Source organism: Pelobates fuscus, chromosome 4 (assembly GCF_036172605.1).
Source record: "Pelobates fuscus isolate aPelFus1 chromosome 4, aPelFus1.pri, whole genome shotgun sequence".
NCBI lineage: Eukaryota > Metazoa > Chordata > Amphibia > Anura > Pelobatidae > Pelobates > Pelobates fuscus.
The window spans coordinates 92442245-92465057 of record NC_086320.1 but is presented as its reverse complement, the minus strand read 5'-3'; the positions used below and the strand labels follow the sequence as shown (position 1 = coordinate 92465057).

The 22813-nt window shown below is 38.2% G+C and overlaps 1 protein-coding gene across 1 annotated transcript in view; it reads left to right on the top strand.

Moving 5' to 3' along the window:
* RP1 (RP1 axonemal microtubule associated) overlaps positions 1–22813 on the top strand; it is a 351147-nt gene that overhangs the window by 200501 nt on the left and 127833 nt on the right. Inside the window, exons 32-39 of the mRNA XM_063451391.1 lie at positions 987–1156; positions 2468–2687; positions 3720–3874; positions 4871–5084; positions 8568–8749; positions 11720–11930; positions 12110–12264; positions 16138–16216. Coding sequence (XP_063307461.1) covers positions 987–1156; positions 2468–2687; positions 3720–3874; positions 4871–5084; positions 8568–8749; positions 11720–11930; positions 12110–12264; positions 16138–16216 — 1386 coding nt within the window. The remainder of the gene's footprint in view (positions 1–986; positions 1157–2467; positions 2688–3719; positions 3875–4870; positions 5085–8567; positions 8750–11719; positions 11931–12109; positions 12265–16137; positions 16217–22813) is intronic.

Genomic DNA, 22813 nt, shown 5'->3' with positions numbered 1-22813 from the left:
AAGATGAAATAAATAAACAATAACATAATTAAATACATTTCAGACTTAAGCTGGGCAGGTCTTATCAAGGCATACTTTTTACCATTTGTGATCTCTTATTAAATATTTTTACTGCATGAAAAGTATGGTTTTCAATGGATTTCTTACATTTCCTCTTTAGTGGTTTAGCAAATCCTGCAGCAATTAACAAACTATATGGTGTCCTTTGACTTTATATATAGCACACCCAGTTATATCACTGCTAGATGCCCCTCCTTAAAAATAGAAAAAAAAACCAATAAGGTTCAGAATTCACCTGTTAAATGTTTACACAAAGTCGCAGTGTTTTAAGCTTAAAAGTCATTGAAAACATGCCTACAAGAGGTACCTACAAGAAGCTAAATGATACTAGCCTTGTAGCTTAGTCCTTCTCTTAACAAGCTGCAACCATTTTCTTAATGTGCTACAGATGACATATGCTGTGACTTGTCACGAGTAGGAGTGAGATCACTGTATACAATTAAAATGCTAATTATAAAAGCAGTCTGCATTTCAAGTTTTTTGTTGTAAGATACTGTAGCCATATTTTGTGTATTACAATTTCATTTAGGATTCTAGTGGAAATGTAATCATTGAAGGAGTTTATTCTTTATGAAAAGAATCAAAAAGACCCTCCTCTTTTTGCACTTAAAACTAATAGCAATTTCTTTAAACATTTCTGGATTGAGCAAAAATATTTGCAAAATAGTTATGTTAGCGCATGCTAAAAATACATTTTAATATGTTATTTTAACTCACTATTTCATAAGAGTTTATATATATATATTTTTTTCATTTTACGCAACTTTTTTCACGTGCTTCATTTTTATGGTTATTTTTCTACGTTGTGGCTGGTTTGTACTTGCCTGCCAATTTGTTGAATCTTACATCAACAATCTGTTCAAATACCATGGATATATTCTCAAGCATCAAACACTATTTACTCTACATTTTTCCCACTTATATAGATAACAAATGGAATATAAAAGTTAAAACTGCAAAGGATTCCTCACTTATGAAGAACATGAAAGTTCAGCTTGTGATTTATGGGTCTGAGGGCAAGACAAGCATCATTACCCTACTGCCTCAAGCTGTGGGAACAGTGAGTTTTCTACCTGATGCAGTGGATGACTTTTTCGTAAGTATGGAGAGGTATATGAGCAAAATAATATGAAGTCCAATTTAGTTATACCAGGAGTAGGCAATCTTCAGCACTCTAGATATTGTGGACTACATCTCTCATAATGCTCTTACAGCCACAATCATGCCAAAACACTAGAGGAGATGTAGTCTAGGGCATCTGGAGTGCTGAATGTTGCGTACCTCTTTAGGAGATGTAACTCACGACATCTGTAGTGCCAAAGATTTGCCTACCTCTATGAAAGATGATGTTTACAACATCTGCCGAAGGTTGCCTACCTCTATGAGAGATGTAATTCACATTATCTGGAGTGCCGAAGGTTTGCCTACCTGTATGGAAGATGAAGTCAACAACATCTGGAGTGTAGAAGGTTGCCTACACCTGACCTACACTGGTATTACATCTTGAAACCACTTTTAAGAACATGGTAACAAAAGCCTTGAGGGATTCTACAAATAAATATTTGTCATTTATCAATATCAAAACACTGTTTGGAAACATTTAACTATTAATGAAACTACTAGGTTTTACAAACCTTTCTAAAAACATGTTTTACTCTTACCAGGCACTTTTCCCATTGATATTATAAAGCACAGCAGGAGAGTATACAGACTCCCAACTATGCCCCATCTCATTGTACTTGCAAAGATATTGCCACCCATCTGCAATAGGCCTTTACCATCTACCATAAAATAAACTATGTGAATAGCAGTAGACCATAAAATAAACTATGTGAATAGCTATAGGGGGTTTATTCACTAAACACAGACTTATATACAGCAACAATGGAATTGCAAAATTTAGGCAGCAATAGCTAATTACACCTTGGTAATTTTTCTTTGTAAATTTCAAAACATTCATTAATAAGTGATCTCATATATGTCCATTGGAGGATGTAAATACCAGAATCCCTGGTTATATTTGATGCTGTCCTTTGCATGTCTAGCTTTATTTGATTTATGCTGTCCATGTACTATTCTTTCATACATACTATATCCCGACCCCACTCATAGGATAGGTGGGATTCCTTTGTTATTAGTGGTAGTCTGTTTTGTATTCAAGTTACGTGTTATACATCTAATAAATCTAACAACCAAACGTATATTTTGTTTTCTTATGCTGCCGGTTACAGATACAAACTCCCTTATGTTGAGGTATGAATCACATTGTCTTAGACACCAAATAACATGAGAATTAGCTTATTTCTGTATAGTAACAGGTCACTAGTGACTAGTGGAGAATATTGTGAGTTGCCTACAACTATGAAATAGATTGACAAGACTCCCTGTTTCACATGATTTCATACAGGTGGAATTTGAAAATGTTGGAGAAATATACAAGATACGCATTGTCTGTAATGATTTACCTGTATCACTTGGATGGCACTTACGGCATTTGCATATGAAACAACTGCAAACTAAACAAGAGATTTACATTGACTGCGACTGCTGGCTTTCTGTGGATGCCGAACGAGAGGACATTGTAAAGGAATTTCCTGTAGTTAACAATCAGCAAAAAACGTTACCAGGTAAATACTGTAAAGCCAAGCTTCCATTGTAACCAAGTGATTCATTTACAGCGGTAAACATGCACATGCATCATAACGCGTCTAAACTCCTGTAATTGCGTGAATTAATTAGATTAGAATACTAAGTAGCAACCACAACAGTGGTAAATAAAAAAATGTTATAAGTTGCCCCTGCTTTTTCTGTAAAGCACTGACTAACAGACTTGGAGACTCACTTCATTACAAATTGCAACTCATGCAAATTTGGGCTGATTGGGGGATTGTATGAATTTCCAAACTCCAAGCTGAAATGTAGCTGAATCACAAACCAAATGAATCACGCAATGGACAAGCATGTTCGTTTGATTTTGAATTCCACCAATGGTGCCATAATAAGAGGTGACTGGTGGGAAAAAGATGCTTGATGGCTAGGGGACAGCCACTATATGTTGATTGCATTTACAGATCAAGTGAGAAGTCACCAATATAGAGGCAATAAAGGTTTATATAAATTCATATATTCACTATCTTGGTTACTTTTTCTCACTTTTTCATCAGTGTACCGCAAAATATATACATAATATTTATATTCTGTGTATATTTTGCACTATTCAGCTTGACCTGTTTTCTCTCCTTTTTGGTTTGTCTGATTCAATTTCCCAAATCTTCTTTGTTAACGGAATTCTGACAATCCAAACAGCCAGATGCCCAATTTGTGGCAGTCTTGAAAAAAAAAAAAATTCTGCTAAAACAAACTTTTTCACCTTGTACAATTCTACTGACTAATCAAGTATAAGGTAAGTGACAAAGCATTTTATAAACACTAGGCATGCCCTGCAGGTTTAGCTGTCACTGGGCACGTACACCTGGTAGAGCTTATTTTAGAACCTTTATGACTATGTCAATGTGGACCTTCATCTAAGATGATGCGCACACAAAGCTTTTAGAAAAGAACAGCTAGTATTTAATTAAATTAACCTCCTTAAACTAAATATCCAGGGTTAAGGTAAGATGCTAACTTATTGTTGACGTTTTCTTATAATCTTCTTGCAGTCTATGAATATATGGTTGCTGTTCATATTGGGGATCACTGGGGAGCAGAAACCTCAGCTAATGTTTATGTCACACTGTACGGAGATCGAGGGGACTCAGGTGCAAGGAAATTATACAAATCTTCCTTACCCGGCGAAAAATTTGCACGCAACAAGGTAAACCTTCATTTCTTAAATTTCTTCATCAATTCTACTAACACATTTTTTTTTTGTCAACAAAATCAATTTGATACAGAAAATTGTGTACAGTGTATCTCATCAGTAACCACCAGGGAGATTGTGCTTCTGTGTCATAAATTTGAAAATTAAATTAAATGTTTTGAGTAGCACTCCCTTTTCTTATGTAATATATTTTAAACATATTTAGTTTATATTTAAAGAACATTACATCACTGTAACTTTGTATGATGATGTATCAGACAAGTCAGGTGTTTCCATCAGTTTTTATAGTCGATCTAGCTTTAATGTCATTTTTTTGCCTTTTTAAAAGGGTTACTCAAAAAAAGCAGTATTTTCATAAAGCTTTGTCTTTAATAAGAGGAACCCTTGCTGTGCGGGTCTGCGCCTCCTATCCCCCATTTAAAAAAATTAACTAAAGCTAAAACGTACCTCCCTTCCAGCAGCTAGATCTTCCACTGGAGGGAGATGGATGTCAGGGATGGTGGTCTGAGGGGAGAACATGGGGGCACAGAGGTGAGGGCCATACTACCATTAGACATCTGTTTTCAGTATGTTGGGTGTGCTCATGTTAGATAAAAAGTATGCACAGAATTCACATTAGGCAGCCAGTTTGGCTAATGACACGCCAATGACACTGCAGGGGTGGAGTTACATACAAGAGGCGTTAAACTCTGTATGTGAAGTGTTTCATAGTATAATGCTGCACATGCCATCTCCAGGCACCATGACCACTTCAAACTACTTGAGAGGCTGTAGTGCTTAGGGTAACCCTTTAATTTTTTTTTTTTTAATTAGTAAATTAAAGTTGCAAATATAAAAATTAAATATGTCTTACGGTTTATCATTTACTGTCAGGCAAACTCATACTAGGTTTTATAAAATACTGGACTAGGATTCCGAAATACATGTTAAATAAAAACAGATTAAATATTTCTACTTGATTAACAGCATTTTTATTTCTTTAAAACAAAGGTTGATTACTTCCTCCTAGAAGCTGTTTCTCTTGGAAAGCTGAGAAAGGTGGTTTTAGGACATGATGGAGATGGATATGGAGCAGGACCATACCTGAAAATGGTGACTGTAAAAGAATCAAAAGAGTCCAGCAATGAATGGGTGTTTCCCTGTTGGAACTGGCTAGATAACCACTTGGGTTTATATGAGACAGTTTGCAAACTTCAAACGATAGGTATTACTTTTTATTACCATTTAAATTTTTTTTGTTAAGTTTTCAAACCACAATACATACCATTATTCGGACATAAGGCAGCATGTTTTACTGAGATTATACCAATGTTCTGATAATTTGGAATACAACATAGCATGTTATGTTAATACAATACCTGAACATCCTTATTTCCTAAGTTCACATATTCAATCGATTATGAAATATGGTGTGATTTGAACTGATCATACCAAGGTTAAAAAAAAAAAAAAAAAAAAGGGGGGGAAAAGTGTATGAGGAGATGCAAGGGGAGGGGGTAAGGTTATGGGAAATCTGCATACAATCTTTATATTATAGCTACAGGTTAGATTAATTCTTGTACGGAGCCACTCATGGTTTTTTACTTCTGGGCAATCAGCAATGCTGCCATTATCAAAATTAGGAAAATCAGTTTTAGAAATGTTGTCTGGGAGAAGGAATAGAAGAAAAGTTTATATGTTTAGTTTTAAGGGTATTCCTGTAGCTGACTTAATCAATGTAGCTACTTGTGTCCAGTAAGCCACTATCATTGGGCATGTCCACCAAACATATAGCATAGATCTTTCCTCCGAGTCGTCTCCAACAGAGCTTGTATATATATATATATATGAGCCAAATACCATCGATATTGAATATTTCTAGTAATTTCTAGTTGTGTGGCATAGCCTGTAAGTCCTTTGCATATTGTTTAAGCTCTGGACCATGCTAGGCTTCTATGCAACACCAGGTGCCATTTGGTTTATCAGTGAATAACACATTGACATCAGTTTGCGTGGCGAAGTAAGGTGCATACAGACTTTTTCTACACCCGTGTATTGGTTGACTATTAATGAGGTATCTGTGTTTCTATGTACCTGAAGTAGCAGGGATTTTAATTGCAGATACAAGAAAATCAAATTGAACGACATGTTAAAGTAAGTTTTTAAGTTAGGAAATGTTTTTATATTTGAGGCGAAAGTAACCTCGCCACAGGCTTTTGGAGGAGTCTGTTTGCCAGCCTCCTACCCTGTGACTATGGCCCCTATAATAGACTCTGGTTAAAAACACTGTTTGTGCCTTTTTGGACTTGTATGGCTACACTTCGAACTCTCGAAGCAGCACTTCGAACTCCCAAAGCTGTTCGAAGCTGCACTTTGAACTCCCGAGCAACCGCACAAACCAGAGACCACCCTGGAGCTTGTTAACACCTATTAACAACTTGGAACGTTTCTCACCGCAGTGTTCTAATTGTTCATCTGGGTGGCCGCAATTCCTTTGGACAAGCACAAGGTGGCGGCCATCTTGTTCGCATGAACGCAGGCAGCGGTGTTTGGGCATAAATCTCATGGAATCCCGGTTTTCACTGTACAGGGCATGTTGAGGTGAGTGCAGCCAGCCCTTGTTTTATATATATATATATATATTTAGGAGTCTAGCCAACTCCAGGTGCCTCATCCCAGGGCCCTATTTAGCCTTGTACTGCAGAGAACTCGAGATGGATTTTTTTCCTCAAGTAAGTAGCTAATTTAGCAGACATTTGGCTGTTAGAGTAGGACCTGCCAAAGATGGGGTACATTGACGTGGTGGCAGGCTTATGCAATGTATGATCATATAATGTAACTAAACCCCCATTATTTTTTGTCTAGATTAGGTGTTTTTAAAAAACTAACAAAATCTGTCAGCACCAAAGTGGCTGTTAAGTAGATAAGGGAGTGCGCTGGATTTTCATTTTTATTGTACTTATTGGCTCCCAGCAGCACCCTATTTATGCATGTTTAGGTGAGTGAAGCCAGCCCCTTGTTTTCACACATATATATATTTATTTATTTAGGAGTCTAGAGTCTAGCCAACTCCTTGGTTTTTCACCCCACCCTGTCACAGGTGCCTCATCCCAGGGCCCTATTTAGCCTTATACTGTAAAGAACTCAAGATGGAATTTTCCCCCCAAGTAAGTAGCTCATTTAGCAGACAGTTGGCAGTGAGAGTAGGACCTGCCAAAGATGGGGTACATTGATGTTGTGGCAGGCTTATGATAACATAATGTTACTAAACCCCCATTATTTTTTGCCTAAATTAGGTGTTTTTAAAAAACTAACAAAATCTGTTAGCACCAAAGTTGCTGTTTAGTAGATAAGGTAGAGCACTGGATTTTCATTTTTATTGTACGGAACAGAAGGCAGACAGCGTGTATAGCATTGTGTGGGTGAGTGGTTTGCTGATGTCAATGTTGTGGATCGAGTGGCCCATGGTGGCGGTGGGGTTATGGTATGGACATGCGTATGTTATGGACAACAATCACAGGTGTATTTTATTGATGGCATTTTGAATGCACAGAGATACCTTGACGAGATCCTGAGGCCCATTGTTGTGCCATTCATCCACGACCCTCACCTCATGTTGCAGCATGATAATGCATGGCCCCATGTTGCAAGGATATGTACACAATTCCTGGAAGCTGAAAACATCCCAGTTCTTGCATGGCCAGCATACTCACTGGACATGTCACACATTGAGCATGTTTGTGATGCTCTGGATCAGGGTATACGACAGCATGTTCCAGGTCCTGCCAATATCCAGCAACTTCGCACAGCCATTGAAGAGGAGTGGACCAACATTCCACAGGCCACAATCAACAACCTGATCAACTCTATGCGAAGGAGATGTGTTGCACTGCGTGAGGCAAATGCTGGTCACACCAGATACTGACTGGTTTTCAGACCACCCCAGACTCCCCAATATGGTAAAACTGCACATTTTAGAGTGACTTTTATTGTGGCCAGCCTAAGGCACACCTGTGCAATAATCATGCTGTCTAATCAGCATCTTGATATGCCACACCTGTGAGGTGGATGGATTATCTCGGCAAAGGAGAAGTTCTCACTAACACAGATTTAGACCGATGTGAACAATATTTGAGAGAAATATGCCTTTTGTGTACATAGAAAAAGTCTTAGATCTTTGAGTTCAGCTCATGGAAAATGGCGGCAAAAACAAAAGTGCTGCTTTTATAATTTTGTTCAGTGTGTGTATTAATAATGAAACCACAATATATGTTTTCATTATTATTTCCATCAAGTTGTCCTTTACAAGGAAATTGATTACAGTGCTCTAATATTTTATTGTGTCTTTGTTATAAAAAGCTGTGGTAAATATGGCTGAACATGAATAACTTGATGTGGAGTTATTTTGCTCTTGTACATTGAAATCTTTAATTTCATTTTCCAAACAAGGTTTTTAAAACTGCTGGGAAGAATACATAGAAAAATAAAACTATGAAAAGTTAAGAAATATATAGATAAAATTGTTTTTTTTTTCCCTCAAAGCAAATCTAAAAAAGATTTGCTTTGTTCAGTGCAATTTTACAAAATCCGTTGCTATGGTTACCTATTAGTTCAAGCCGCCTTAACCTGTAATATGTCAAATAAATATCCTTAGAATTTTCTGTGCATTGTCGTTTTTTTCATCTTTTGCTGTTTTCTTTATTTTAAGGCTGGAGATTATCTATGAATCCTAACCCAATTGCTCAGTCAGGCGGCTTATGGATAATTGATATCACTGGCACTGATTTTGACAGATCGGATATTCCAGCCCAATTTGACATTTGGTTTTATGGAGACAAGGACAAAGAAAAACTGGAAGCAAAAATTGCTGGGAACACAATACAGATTGAGGTATTTAATCATATTTATATGCTACTGAGATAGGCAGTGCCACTGTAGTACCTGTTCATACCTCGTAGACACAGGTGCTATTCCCAGCAAAAATAACATCCTTTTCCGGTTGATAAAATTAGTTTCATGACGAAGGGCAACACTAGAAACACAGTATTTAAATAAAATGGTTAATTGTATTCCTGTGCATATCGCAAATTCTAGGTATTCCAGATTCACATACATGTACCTCTCACTTATATACATATAATTGTGTTCATGTGAATCTCATAACAACATTTTATCCTGCCAGAAGAACATTTCCAAGTAACACTGCATGCATTTTATAGAATTTGGAACTTTGCTTACCCATTGTGCAAATGGGGCAACAAGGAACCTGCACAATACTATTTTGTCTTAAGAGAGATGATGCTTGTACAGTTGGAGAGTAGAAGGGTTGTTTTGTTGATGATGATGATGATGATGGCGATGGCATCATTTGAAGCCATTACAAGCCAAAAATCTGGGGGAGCCATAATTTCCTCTGGTCTTATAATATAATATTTACTTACCAATTATAATAAACAAATATGTGTTTTAGAGGTATGTTAAATGAAGTTAAATGTAGATATCCACACTGCTCTATCCTGAGGCTGAGCGTGTCCATTTTTGCTCCCTGTGATTAATTATTATAAGCTCTACCCTTTGAATCTGTCACCCAGCATTGAGACAGTATAGAGTGAGGATAAGAATTAGAAACAGTGGGGGTTATGTACAAAGTGCAATTATTAGGTACAGTTCTAAAAGGGAAGGAATTAGCAGAGACAGTCCATTGGTTTCCATGATGACTGTTCCACACCTATAACTTTAGTCTGTAATTATTTTTTATACATAAATTATTTTCAGCGGTTTATTAGATGGGTTTGGGCAACATGTGACATGCGAGTTGCACATAGCATGGACCACTGTAGGGGAGCTTCATTATCCACTCTTAAGTTGCGTAGAAGATTGGGTAGAAGATAATGAAGATCTTCTACTCTACAGTAAAGGAGAAGGGAGAGTAAGAGACACGGGGGGGTTTAAGATACACATAAATTGGTGGAGTCTGGTGTCCATTACAACTTTCTTCACAGCTCTCTCCTACTCTGGCTGAAACTACTGAATATCCGCAATTCTAGCAGCATTTGTCTCTAACAAGTGGTGGAGTCATCGAGCAACCTAACCAGGACTTGCCCATTGTGTCCATTTTTGCCCTGGGACATAAGAATTCTCTCGGCCCCCATGCACTGAATCTTTAAGCCAAAGTTATACACAGGAACATAATTTGTCATCTAAGCCAACTGAATTCAGCTTTATTTTGGTTTATTTCATGGAAAGTGCAAATCAATTTTCAAAAGAAATTAGCACTTTAATAAATTAGCCTTGTTACACTTTCCTGACAAATGGTCCTGTTACTGGTAGTCTAGCTCAATGGAGCTAAACTGAATTTCCCAGAGCACCTATCTTGCAAAAACATCTCAATGAGCTGCACTAGGAAGTCTGTGATTGGACAGCCACAGCAAGTCTAGGATGGGCAGGGCTTGTAAAAGCTGCACACAAAATATCTGCAGCTTTTTAGATATACCTCCCCCCCCCCCTTTACCCCCCAAATGCATAATTAGATGCATACATATTTTAATTGGGGTATATCTACTAAAAAGGGATGTAAAAAGAAAATGATTGGGGAATTGGAATGTCCCTTTAACTGCTGTAGCACTTTATCCTGTCTTAAAGGGACACTGTAGGCACCCAGACCACTTCAGCTAATTGAAGTGGTCTGGGTGCAGTGTCCCTTTTGCACTTAGTGCTGCAATGGGCCACAAGAGGGCTTCCTGAATTGAAACGCACCTTTGGTCCAGTTGCTGATGCTGAATGTCCTCACGCTCTGCATGAGGACATTCAGCATCAGATTTTTCCCCATAGGAGACCATTGATTTAATGCTTTCCTATGGTGAGGTCTAATGCGCCTGTAGCATTTGCCACGCAAGCGCATTAGCACCCGCTCGTCACAGGCCGTCGGAGGGGGCGGAGCGTCAAACCGGCGCTGGGATCAGGTAAGTATTTATTTGCTGGGTGGGGAGGGAGGGGCGGGTGGCACGAGGGCGTGGAGAAGGCAGAGGGAGCTATATTGCCAGGAATACAGCTTTGTAGTCCTAGTACTTATAATATCCCTTTAACTAATAACCGGTTTGCAATAAGGTAACAATTTTCTTTTTAGAATTTCTGTTGTGTCCCAATCCTCTTTGATTAACAAACCCATCTCAGATTCCAATGGACCAACACTATCCCCTCTTAACCTTTTTGGCATTAATGTACATAAAAAAATATTTTGCTGTTTGTCTTTTGATTTTATATTCTACTTTAGCCAATTTGCAAGCCTAGTTTGCATGCTTATTTGTGTTATAAGATGCTATTGGCGCATGATCTGATTTAAATGTTTTTATTGCCCTTTTCTTATTGTCACATTGTTTTTAATTTGCTTTTTTATATTTATTTCTTTATGATGTGTTTTGATAAATGTATTTTTGTAACTTCTGGCTTCTAAATTTTGAGTTTAAGGAAGTGTGGAGTGCCGCCGGGCATAAGTGTCGCTGATTGGTTGAAAGTGGTCAGCTGACTCTGCCAGCCAATCAGTGACTCTTTATTCAGAACGGCGCATTTCTTTCCAAGCCAGTTTAGTGAATGGGGAGTCATATCGGTCATTTGTTGTAATTTGTATTTATTCACTCTTCTTTTGGTCAAATGGACAAGTAGCTGAAATTCGGATGAACACGTTTCGAAATCCACTTTATGGATTATCACTAGATAAACTGCCTTGGCTCCAAATCCTGTGTCCTATAACTTGTGCTCCATTCTCTAACCTACAACAAGAATATTTATACAATACTGATTCATATAACTATTAAACACTGTCTTTTTATTTTTTACTTTGAATTGTTTTTATTATTTTAGGAAGAACTTAAAAATATAGGTTCTTTGTACAAGGTGCGTTTTTCCTGGTCAAATATTCAACTAAAGAAAGCTTGGCATCTGGCATCCATGCACATGAAGCACACTGTTACCAATCAGGAAATGTGGTTAGTCATCGATAGTTGGATAAAACCTAATGAGGATAAATGCGTGGAAATTCCTGCTCTACGTCCTAACATAGATCCCCTTCCTGGTAAGAATCTCTTCTTCCCTCTATTCCAGGAAAACTAACATACAGTGCTCCAGTTGATGGTAAATCAACTGTTGACAAAGCATGGCGGGTAGGATGACACCACCTGCAGTCAGACCGCTCCTGATTTATCTCACAGTTACTACTGCTGTAATTACACCATCACCACTTTTTTTTTCTAGTGGTAGAATATACCATTTATTTGCACACTGGAGATGTGATGAATGCTGGGGCTACTGGTATAGTTTACATTTGTATTGAAGGAGAAAATGGAGACACTGGAAACCGTACATTATCTATCTCTGGCAGTGATGTACTTTCATTTCACAAAGGACAGGTAACTAAACAACTCACAACAAAATCTGCTTAACTCAATTGATATATGCCTATTTCCCATGAGAATTTAGGTGAATATCTTTAACTTTTACTAACTAGCAAAATGTTCTTTAATGCTCTAGAACCTTAAGAGTATAGAATATCTCCCAATGGGTTACAAAAGATTCTGGAGTCCTGCAAACCCTTATTACAGCTATCTTTTTCTGGTCTCTCTGGGCAATCGTGTGTTTATAGGGTCAAGTTGTGTGCGAATGCAGACACAGATCTCAGTAAAGTCTTCCTCAAAGTGAGTCACAGTGTACAGAGTGGAGCATAGGAAATGCCAAAGTATGGAGAATGTGGAGCAAGGCCTTCATCACTTATGTATTCTTACGTGTCAAGCTTGTTTTATTGGGAGTACTGGTATATCATACAAATACAACACCACTGAGTATAACACCAATGAGTATAGCCTGCTGGTACTGACATTTCATTTTTATTATATATTAATTTTCTTAAATGCTAACCAGAAAAAAAGGGGGATTGGAAACATACCAAGACAATTTAAGGATAACAAAAAAACCTCCTTACAAACTTTATACTCAGAATCTGTTGGTGGTACACCATTATTACCTAGAAGTCCAAAAATTTCCCAAAAAATATATTGATGTACGAAAGTGAACTTTTATACAAACTGTATGTTTAATACCTTTTTCTTTAAGAATTTTAAAAATGTTAACTTATTCTCTCAACATGATATGTCTGACAAAACACAACCTGCTTGGCATAAAATAAAATATCTATATCGCCTACACTACCATTTGTCTCATTATAAACACTTGCTCCAAGAATGCTACTTATGTTATGCATTTCCTCCGCATTTTAGACTAACTGCATTTCAATAAACTGTTTCACAGCCATTGCATATATATTATCATATATGTCACTCCTGTAATGATGTTTGTTATTATATGTTATTTCACGTCTCTATTTTAATCAGGTGCTTGTTAAGTGAGGGGGAACAGGAGATTGTGATCTTTATGATTATGATTTTTTTTGACAATCTCATTTTTATTGAAATGTTTTTTCGGAGTCAATACAACATATAGAAAGAATACATAGGAAAGGATAAAAGAAGAGCATCAGTTTTTGTTACAATAACTAAGTGGCTACTAAAAAAAGACTGGACATTCTATGTTTCATACCCCACTTGCAATACCTTGGGTTGTCTACTTTTGCAAATGACATGCCATCATGGGGGTAATTTTCATTCCTGGGCTACCATACGGTCTCAAAGGCAACATTACTAATCTGGCAAATTTCAATGTGAAAAAAATGAAAAATGAAATGTGCTATATTTGACCCTGTAACTTTCCAAAACACAGTAAAACCTGTTAATGGGGGGTACTATTGTACTCGTGAGACATCGGTGAATAGAAATATGTGCATTTTATTGCAGTAAAAACAAACAGTATTATGACATTTACAGCTAAAATGTCAGGCGGAACGACAAATTAATTTAAAAATCTTAATTTCTCACAGTTCTTTTGATTTTAATTATAATAAGTTATGTTTTTTTATATAAGAATAGTTCATGAGAAATGAAAGCCCTGTTTCTCCTGAACAAAATGATATATAATAAGTATGGGTGCACTTAATATGAAAGAGCTGAATTACGGTTGAACAGACATATAGCGTGAATTCCAGTTTTTGTTTACATTTTGTTTTGATCAGAACGTGTACTATTGATTCCGTTCTGAAGGGGTTAAAGGATAACTGTTTACTTTCCAGGGATTGTTTATACTGTGATTTCAAATTACATCATTAACCAAGTCTTTAACATACATTTGGGAGAAAACAGAGCATGGTTGCCCAAAAGGTTGATCCCCAGATGTTTTAGAACTACTACTTCCATGATGCTTTGTCATTCTAAAGATATGCAAAGCATCATGGGAGTTGTAGTTCTACAATATCTGGGGATATACCTTTTGGGCACCCCTGAAAGAGAGCATCACAAGAAAAAGTTAACACAAGTTATAAATGGATTTAAATGTTTTATTCAAGGGTGTAATTTTCATGAAGTGCCAGCTCCCATTTAAGCTTCTAAAAATAAATGTAGGACTATTAGATTTTGACAAACCACTCTTCTACACAAGATGGCGAAGCTGCACCCACAATATCTACACTAGGCTACAAAGAGACCTCTGACAGTGGCCATAATATTTTATATTTCACCAACCTATACCAAAGTTATATTTGCTACCCCTTGCCCGTCACCCAGGGCAGCCTGTCCCTTCATATAGCCTAATCTACTATTGCCCGTCACAGTGAATCAGATTTCAAATGGCAATTGCAATGTTTCATGGACAGGGGTCAATGTCCCTGTCATGTTTCATGATAAATAAAATGGAAAGTGAAATAACAGATACCTGAGAAAAAAAAAGAAAGCTTTAATATTCCAAACCAGACGTTGACAGCCTTTTGTGAAGTGGTATTTATTGTTCTCCTTTCACTGTTCAAAACATACACAAGAGAGTTCAAGTCATATATTGTGCTCCCATTTCGAGAACTCAAATATTTTGGTGCTTTTATGTGGCAGTGAATACTTCACACAAGTCACATAAAATGGTAACAGCAAATTATTTGTGCACTTTTACTTTTGCCTGCTTAAAATATAGGGAGTACAATTTACTGAAATAACACTTAAAAGATTGTAAACTTCCCTAATTTAATGCTACGTAATTATATATACGTAATAATGTATAATATAATAATTATTCATATATTTACTATTTGTTCTTAGTATTTTATTTATTGATTGTAAAGCAAAATATTTCTACACTACTGTATCCGAGAATGAAAATATAAACAGGTTGTCAAATAGGGAATATTAGTGATAGGGAATTTAACCCTAAAAAGGTAATACAGAATCTACTCTAGAAACCTTGAGCAAAATAAGAAATCGGGGTGTAGGTGTGCCACAAGGTTTATTGTTGACAAGTATGCTTGAGCATGTCAGTGGTTTGTATGGAATCGCAGGCCCTAATTTATTATTTCTTCACGTGTGGCTGAGCCCATATTTGCTGAGCTTAGACAATCAGGTAAATTACGATATTTTTTAAAGCATGTAAATGTTGATGGGTATTTAAAAGGAGGTCCTTTAAAAGTCACCTTTATGTGTATGCTCCCCAGTTGTTTTACGACCCAAAATGTCTTCATAAAATATGCTAAGAGCATGCACACTTATTGTACACAAATGTTACTATTCTATTTATAACAGTGCAATATGGTTCACATATATCCATTCACTCCCCCATCCTTTCCCAGTATGCCTTGAGAATGCTACAAAGTGGGCATTTATGAGGCTGGATAGAGGGACTGTCAGGGTCAGGTGAGCTCCCTTTTCAGGTCCACACTGTTTTGCCAGGATTACTTAAGACTATGAGGTCTCCAAGTAACCCCACCTCCCACACATCTTACAGAGGGTGGGCAGGCATATGCTGTATAATTGCTGTCTGCCGACGCCTCTGTGCCTGATGTGGTGATGGTGAGCATTCCCCCTACAGATGAACCCGCTACCCACACCAAAATTCTACCTCTTTAAATAGGTTCTTAGATAAATAAAGTGCTTTATAGTTTATTACTTTATTCATAGACATGAAGTTGAAGTATTTTTGTGAAAAAGAGAAGTGATTATTATATGACTGAGGAATATGATATATACGAGCAATATATCTTCACAGACAGATTGACAGATGCCTGAAATAGCTTTCCAGTGGCCTAAAACACTATTTGAAAGGACAGACACAATGCCATAGCAGTTTATGTTTAATGAGTGAAAGTCTTATTAAGCTGTTATATTTTTTTACATCTACACTTTTAAAACATATTGCAGGTGGATACATTTCAAATCAAAGCTGTACATATTGGGAAACTACAAAGAATTGTGGTTGGCTTCAGAAGCTCAACTAAAGGTAATTAATGTATCTCCTGATTTCATATTGTCTATGTACTTTACACGTTTTCACTGAAATTAAATATAACATAATGAACACATATCAGATAAATAGTGTTTACTCTGCAAATGAAAGGAATTGCATATTCTCTAGGCATTATTATAGGCTCTCCACTCCTGCCATTGTGCAAAGCCCCATACCCATTTTCTGTATGTTTGGAGAAAAGGAGAACATAATTATTGAAAATGGTATTCAGTTTTTAATATTTAGTTTCATATTTTACTGCCACACTGTACCTAGATCTGAGGAGCGTCTCCACCCATAACACCATCAAAGCAATAAAGATGTACTTCATCATAAATGTTTTTCCTTTATATGCTTGAGGTAATTTTCTTTGCCGTATGAAACCACATCTTTTTCTTTATTTTATTACTTAGTGTATTCCGAAGTGGTAATAATCATGTTGTGTTTGCTTGTTGCAGTCTTTGAAATGTTTGTGGTGCCAATTTTGCACTGCCTGTTATTCATTAGTACCAATACAGATGGACTCAAACGATAGTAAGCAGAGTGAACTAGCAAACAAAATATTTCCCCAGATTACCCGGATATATCCAAATGTTTTTATACAAACTTGCCAACGAAATAGAGCTTTTGTCTTTGAGTCAATGTCTGAGTACATATTAAGTGTGCTTAGTAATTATTAGTTAAAAATGTACAGCAAGAGAAAATGTTTAATGGGAGCATAAAATATAAAACCAAGCACTTCATAAGTGGGCCGGACTGGGAATGAAAAACAGCCCTGGAAAAAAATTCTATACCAGCCCCATAATGTATGGCGCCAACAAAGTGTGCAGATATGGAAGCAGGGAACAAAACCTGAAAACTATCACTTAAACGTGAAAGAAAGCCCTCATAGGGCTTCAAAATAAACAAAAGAGCGGATTTGTTGTAAGTATTCGTGAATTTGCATATAATCAATGTTTTAGTCCAACTACCTTGACATATTAAGCAAAGTTTCGTAATTGGTGTCAGGATCCCGCGGGCGGCTGCGAGGGGAGGCTGCAGTCCGCTCGCGGCACTCACCCTCCAGCCGTCCGCGGTCCCCTTCCTGGCATGCACTCGGCGGGCGGCATCCTCCCAGCCACGGATGCCGCCCGCGTCTTCCTCTACATCCCCCAGCGGCAGCATGCATGACGCTGCACACTGGGAGACCGCCTAATTTAATAAACGCCGGGGTCAGCCACCTGACCCGGCGTTAAAGGCACAGTGCCTCAATCACAGTGGGAGGTCTAGATATCTCCCACGTGTGATTGTTAATTCTGATTGGAAATCATCCAATCAGAATTAACCTAATGATTTAAATACTTACCTTTCCTGTTCCTCTCTGCCCTGTTGTGGTCTTTGCTTGCTAGTATTGCTACTGAACTTGTGTTTCTGGTTACGTACTCTCTGGCTTGTTTATCTGACTTTGTGACTTTCTCCTACCCTTTGACCTTGGCTTGTTTCTCGTTATTCTGTCTTCTGGTTCCCCTTACTCAGCTTGTCTCCTGACTATTCTTTGTGTGCTTAGCCCGGCCACTCTAAGGTCCGGTACTGCAGCTTTTCTGTGTGTGTGTTAGCGTGTTTGGTTCCCCGAATCGTGACAATTGGACTGAGATTGTGAATGTATGTTATTGCACAGCAGTAAAAAAAAAAAAAAAAAGATGTTATCTTGCTTATTTTGAAGTAACAAGAGTGTGCTTTTCACTTTGGCTGACAACTGGATGATCTCAGTCAACGCCAATTCAATTCCCATAGGAAAGCATTGGGAGGCTATTGTGCATATGTGGCAAAACACTGTACGTCACGGCACCAATCAGCATCTCCTCGTAGAGATGCAGTACATCAATGAATCTCTATGGGGAGCTTTCAGCGCCTCCATGCAGAGCGTGGAGATGCTCAACATAGGTGCTGCACACTGTGCAGCACTGGACTAAGAAGCAGCTCTAGTGGGCGTCTGAGTGACTGTCACTAGAGATGTTCCTAGGCAGCAATGTTTCTCTTTTCTCTGAAAAGGTAGCATTTACAGTGCTCAGCATACAGGGACAGACTATAGACACTTAATTAAACTGTAGAAGTTCTGGTGACTATAGTGTCCCTTAAGTCTTTCTCTCACCGGTCGACTCTAAATTACAGGGAGAGCAGGAGACACAAGTGAAGATGCATTTTGTGTCTTTCTCCCCCAAGCCCCTTTGATGTGTCTCTTAGCCCCAGCCCCTTTGTCTCTTTCTTCCCTTCCCCAGCCCTTCTATTAGTCTCTTTCCCAGGCCGCAGCACTTATGTGTCTCTTTTCCCACAGCTCCTCTGTGTCTCATTCTCCCCTTCCCCAGCCCCTCTGTGTGTCTCCTGTTCCCCTTTCACAGCCCCTCTAACTTTTTCTCCCCGGACTCCTCCATGTCTATTTTTCTCCCCAGCCTCTCCATGTGTCTTTTTACTCCCCTGCCCCTCCATGTGTCTCATTCCACCCCCTCCAGCCTTACATGTGTTTTATTACCCCTGCCTTCCCTCCATGCTTCTAAATCCATCCCCCCAGACATCCATGTGTCTTAATCCATCCTCCTAGACCTCCATGTGTCTCATTAGCACCCTCAACCCCTCCATGTGTCTTATTAGCTACTCTATATGTCTTATTAGAACCCCAGCCCTCCATGTGTCTCATTATTTAGTATTATTTATTTATTTATAATATATTTTACCAGGAAATATACATTGAGATTTCTCTCGTTTTCAAGTATGTCCTGGGTCCACAAAACATTGCATTGATACAATAGGGTACAATAAAATACAAAACCAATATTAATATACAATATATACAAAATTTAACATAGAACAGGTAGGAAATATATAATCAACCATGACAGGTGCATTTTGTTTTGAGATATGTAGAAAGGAATCTCTTAAAGGACTCTAGGCTTGGGGAAGATTTGAAAGTGTGCGGGAGGTCGTTCCATAATTGCGGTGCTCTGTAGGAGGATCGAGACGCTTTCTTTTTGTATTGAGGTAGACTAAATAAAGTTATAGGAGGTGGGAACAGCCAGGGAGAGCATTCTGCTCAGGTAGGGTGGGAGCTTCCCAGAAAAGCTCTTAAACACAAGGCTGAAAAGATGAAAGTTGCGTCTGGATTCCAGCAACAGCCAGTGTAGTTCTTTTAGCATGTCACAATGTTGGGTCATGTAATTACATTGTAGCACAAAGCGATAGAACGAGTTATACAATGTATTAAGTTTACTAAGGTGGGTGTTTGCGGTTCAGGTTCATTTACTAAATCCCCATAATCAATGATTGGCATCAGCATTTGCTGTACCATTTTTTCCTTTACTGTAGGGCTTAGGCAGGATTTGTTTCTGTACAGGGCACCTAGTTTTGCATAAAGTTTAGATGCAAGTTTTTCTATGTGGAGGCCAAAAGATAGATTGGGGTCTAACAACATACCCAAGTATTTGAAAGAGTGGACTGCGGTCAGTTTGCTATTTGATTTTTTTTTTTTGTATGAATAGGTGGGAATTGTGTAATTTGTGTAATTTAGGTATTGTTCCAAAGATCATTGTGACAGTTTTGTCAGTGTTTAGGAAGAGTTTGTTTTTTGTGATTCACTTTTCTACCTCTGTAAACTGGTCTTGGAGCACAGCCTCAAGCTGCGGTAGATTGGATTTGCTTGCATTGATTACTGTGTCGTCTGCGTACATGTGTACATTTGAGGATTTGCAGACATTAAGCAGATCATTTATAAATAATGTGAATAGTAGTGGGTCGAGAATGGAACCTTGTGGAACACCACACATGACTGGGAGAGGGAGTCTCTGTCAGAAATGGACACATATTGTGAGCGATCCGATACATTTGATCGAAACCAGGTTAGCGGACGATCACCAATACCTGTGTTTTTTTAGTTTGCTCAGTAGATTGTCGTGGTCTACTGTGTCAAAGTCCTTTGCAAAATTAAGGTAAATATGCCATGCCAGTTTGGATGTCATTGCAAACTTTTAAGAGGGCAGTTGTAGTGGAGTGATTCGGGGAAAACCTGATTGATCCAGGGTCAGATAGTTAGATTGTTGGTAGTACTCACATAGTTGCGTATGGATGCATTTTTCTAAGATTTCTGACAATACTGGGAGTAATGATATTGGGCAATAGAAACCAAAGTAGTGTCACCACTTTTATGGATAGGCACTACTCTCGCAGTCTTCCAAAGTTTGGGTATGTATTCAGACACCAATAATTCGTTAATTAGGGTAATGACAGGTTTAGGAATTGCCAGCGCACTGAGCTTCAACAGCATTGCTGGGATTTGATCAGTTCCAGACTGATTTTTAATTTTTAGGTTATTAAGGTGTTTCTTAATGACACTGATAGGTACAGTCTAAAATTGAACTTCTCTATATTGTGTCTTTGCAAATTTAGTGGGGCCTGATCCACATTTGTAGTTTCATGATGTGTTTCATTTATTAGCTTGACAATCAGATAGTGGAACATCTGACAAAATAATTGGTAAAGGCATTTGCTACATCCAAGGGAAGTTGCAGGGTTTGGTTACCCACTTTGACAGTGGAGGGTTGGGAGTGGATTGGGGGAGTTTGTAATTGATTTATGACTTTCCAAAAGTTTCTAGGGTTTGATAGGTTATTGTTCAGATTTTCACAGAAATATTGGGCTTTGGCCAATTTTGTTTGTTTTGTGCTTATATTTCGCCATTGTCTATATGCACAGTGATCAATCATAGAGCCAGTATGCTTGAACTTTGACCACAATGAGTCCCAAAACTGGTACATTTGGATGAGGTCAGCTGTGATCCAATTCACACGTGCCCCTTTTACTCTCATCTTACGCAGTGCGGCATGCAAATCCCAAACTTGTAGGAGTTCAAACTGAAAGAATTCAACTGCACAGTCTAGATCTGGGATAATGTTTAATCTGTGCCGTGGGAGGTTCTTAATGTCATTTAGAAAGGATTCAAGATTACATTTTTTGAAGGACCTAGTTATTTTAACCTTGGAGAGGATTTAGTAGCCTTTATTTTGTGCACGCAGGTCACTAAGCAGTGATCACTGAAACTGTTAGGGAGAACACTTGCCTCCTAGATTCTATCAGGAGAAGTGGAGAGAATCCAGTCGAGCAGGGTATGGGGATGGCTTTTAAAGTTAATGCGAGTTAGGGAGGAGATTAATTGCGTTAGATGCAAAGTCTTAAACAGCGAGCAAGAACTATTATTTTTAGTATTCAACCAATTAATATTAACATCTCCAAAGACCAACAGTTCACTTTTTGGGTTTTGAGCTATGGTTTCACTAAGGAGATGGGCTATGTTAGATAGGGAATGCACTGAGGAGCTAGGTTGGATGGAACATTCCTGCAACAATGATTGATTTACTGCACGGGATCTCAATTGTGCCAGAAAGGAAATCAAAGGTGACAGGTGGGCTAAAGTTTTGTAAGGGGGTAAACTTGACAACTTGACAACAAAAATGACAATGCCACCTCCTCTTTTTGCTCTGTCATTTCTATGGTATGAATACCCATGTATTGCAATGGCAGAGTCAGGAATTTTGGGGGTTAGCCCCGATTCAGAAAGGACAATGATTTTGAGCTTGTAATGTAAACACCATGCTTGCAGTGCATCGATTTTTGGTAGTAAGCTGCGGATATTACAGTGCACAAAAGAGAGGCCTCTTTTAGCTGGAAGGCTAGGAATGGAGTCTGTTGGGGGACCAGGGTTAGACTCTACATCATTTGCAAGAGCAAGTAACATGAGTAATAGGAATTTGGACATAATCTTAGTTTAGTGGTATTGAAATTGTAGGGTTTTATTCTTTTGTGGAGTGGGGGTGGGAGGGCTTGATTTCAACACTCTCCACAAACACTCAGCAGATAAATTACAGCAACAAAGCAGGCCGTGATGTTTAAGAATTTGGTTCTCAGATTGTAGTGAGTGGTGCTTAAGAGGATGGTGGTAGGTACATAACAGGAGTGTGAAGAGGGTTACAAGGAATATTAACACGGTCAAATTTAGAGGGGAGGAGATGAAAAAAGAATTAATAGGTTACAAATTATGCATATATGGTGAGGAAGTAGCACTTACACTACACATATGGCTAGGTACAGAACACAAAACAGAAATGCAGCAAGTACAACAGTTTGTGAATGATAATGAAAATGTTGATTGAATCACTGTTTGCTGTTTTCCTCTTTGTGTCCTCCTTGGTGAACTCCCTTGATAAACTGCTAGGATTCTGGTCACTTATTGGAAGTGGCACACAGATGGATAGTGGCTCACAGATGGAATGTGGCCTGTGCTCCCTACAGTCGTATGCTCCCCAGTGACAACTAAATATGGAGTTCCACTCAGCCTAGCGATAGTCAATTGGCTATAAAGTTTGACACATGAGATGGGAGGGATTGGACAAATAGCAGACTGCACTAATAAATCAAGTTTGTCAGATTAAAAGGAAAAATACATAGAATGAGAATGCATTGTAAGGATACCTAAATACATGGGGTGCAGGGGTGAGACAGACAGCGCTGCAGGGGTTAACTGGAATCAGAGCCAGAGATTACCTAAATACGTGGGGTGCAAGGGTG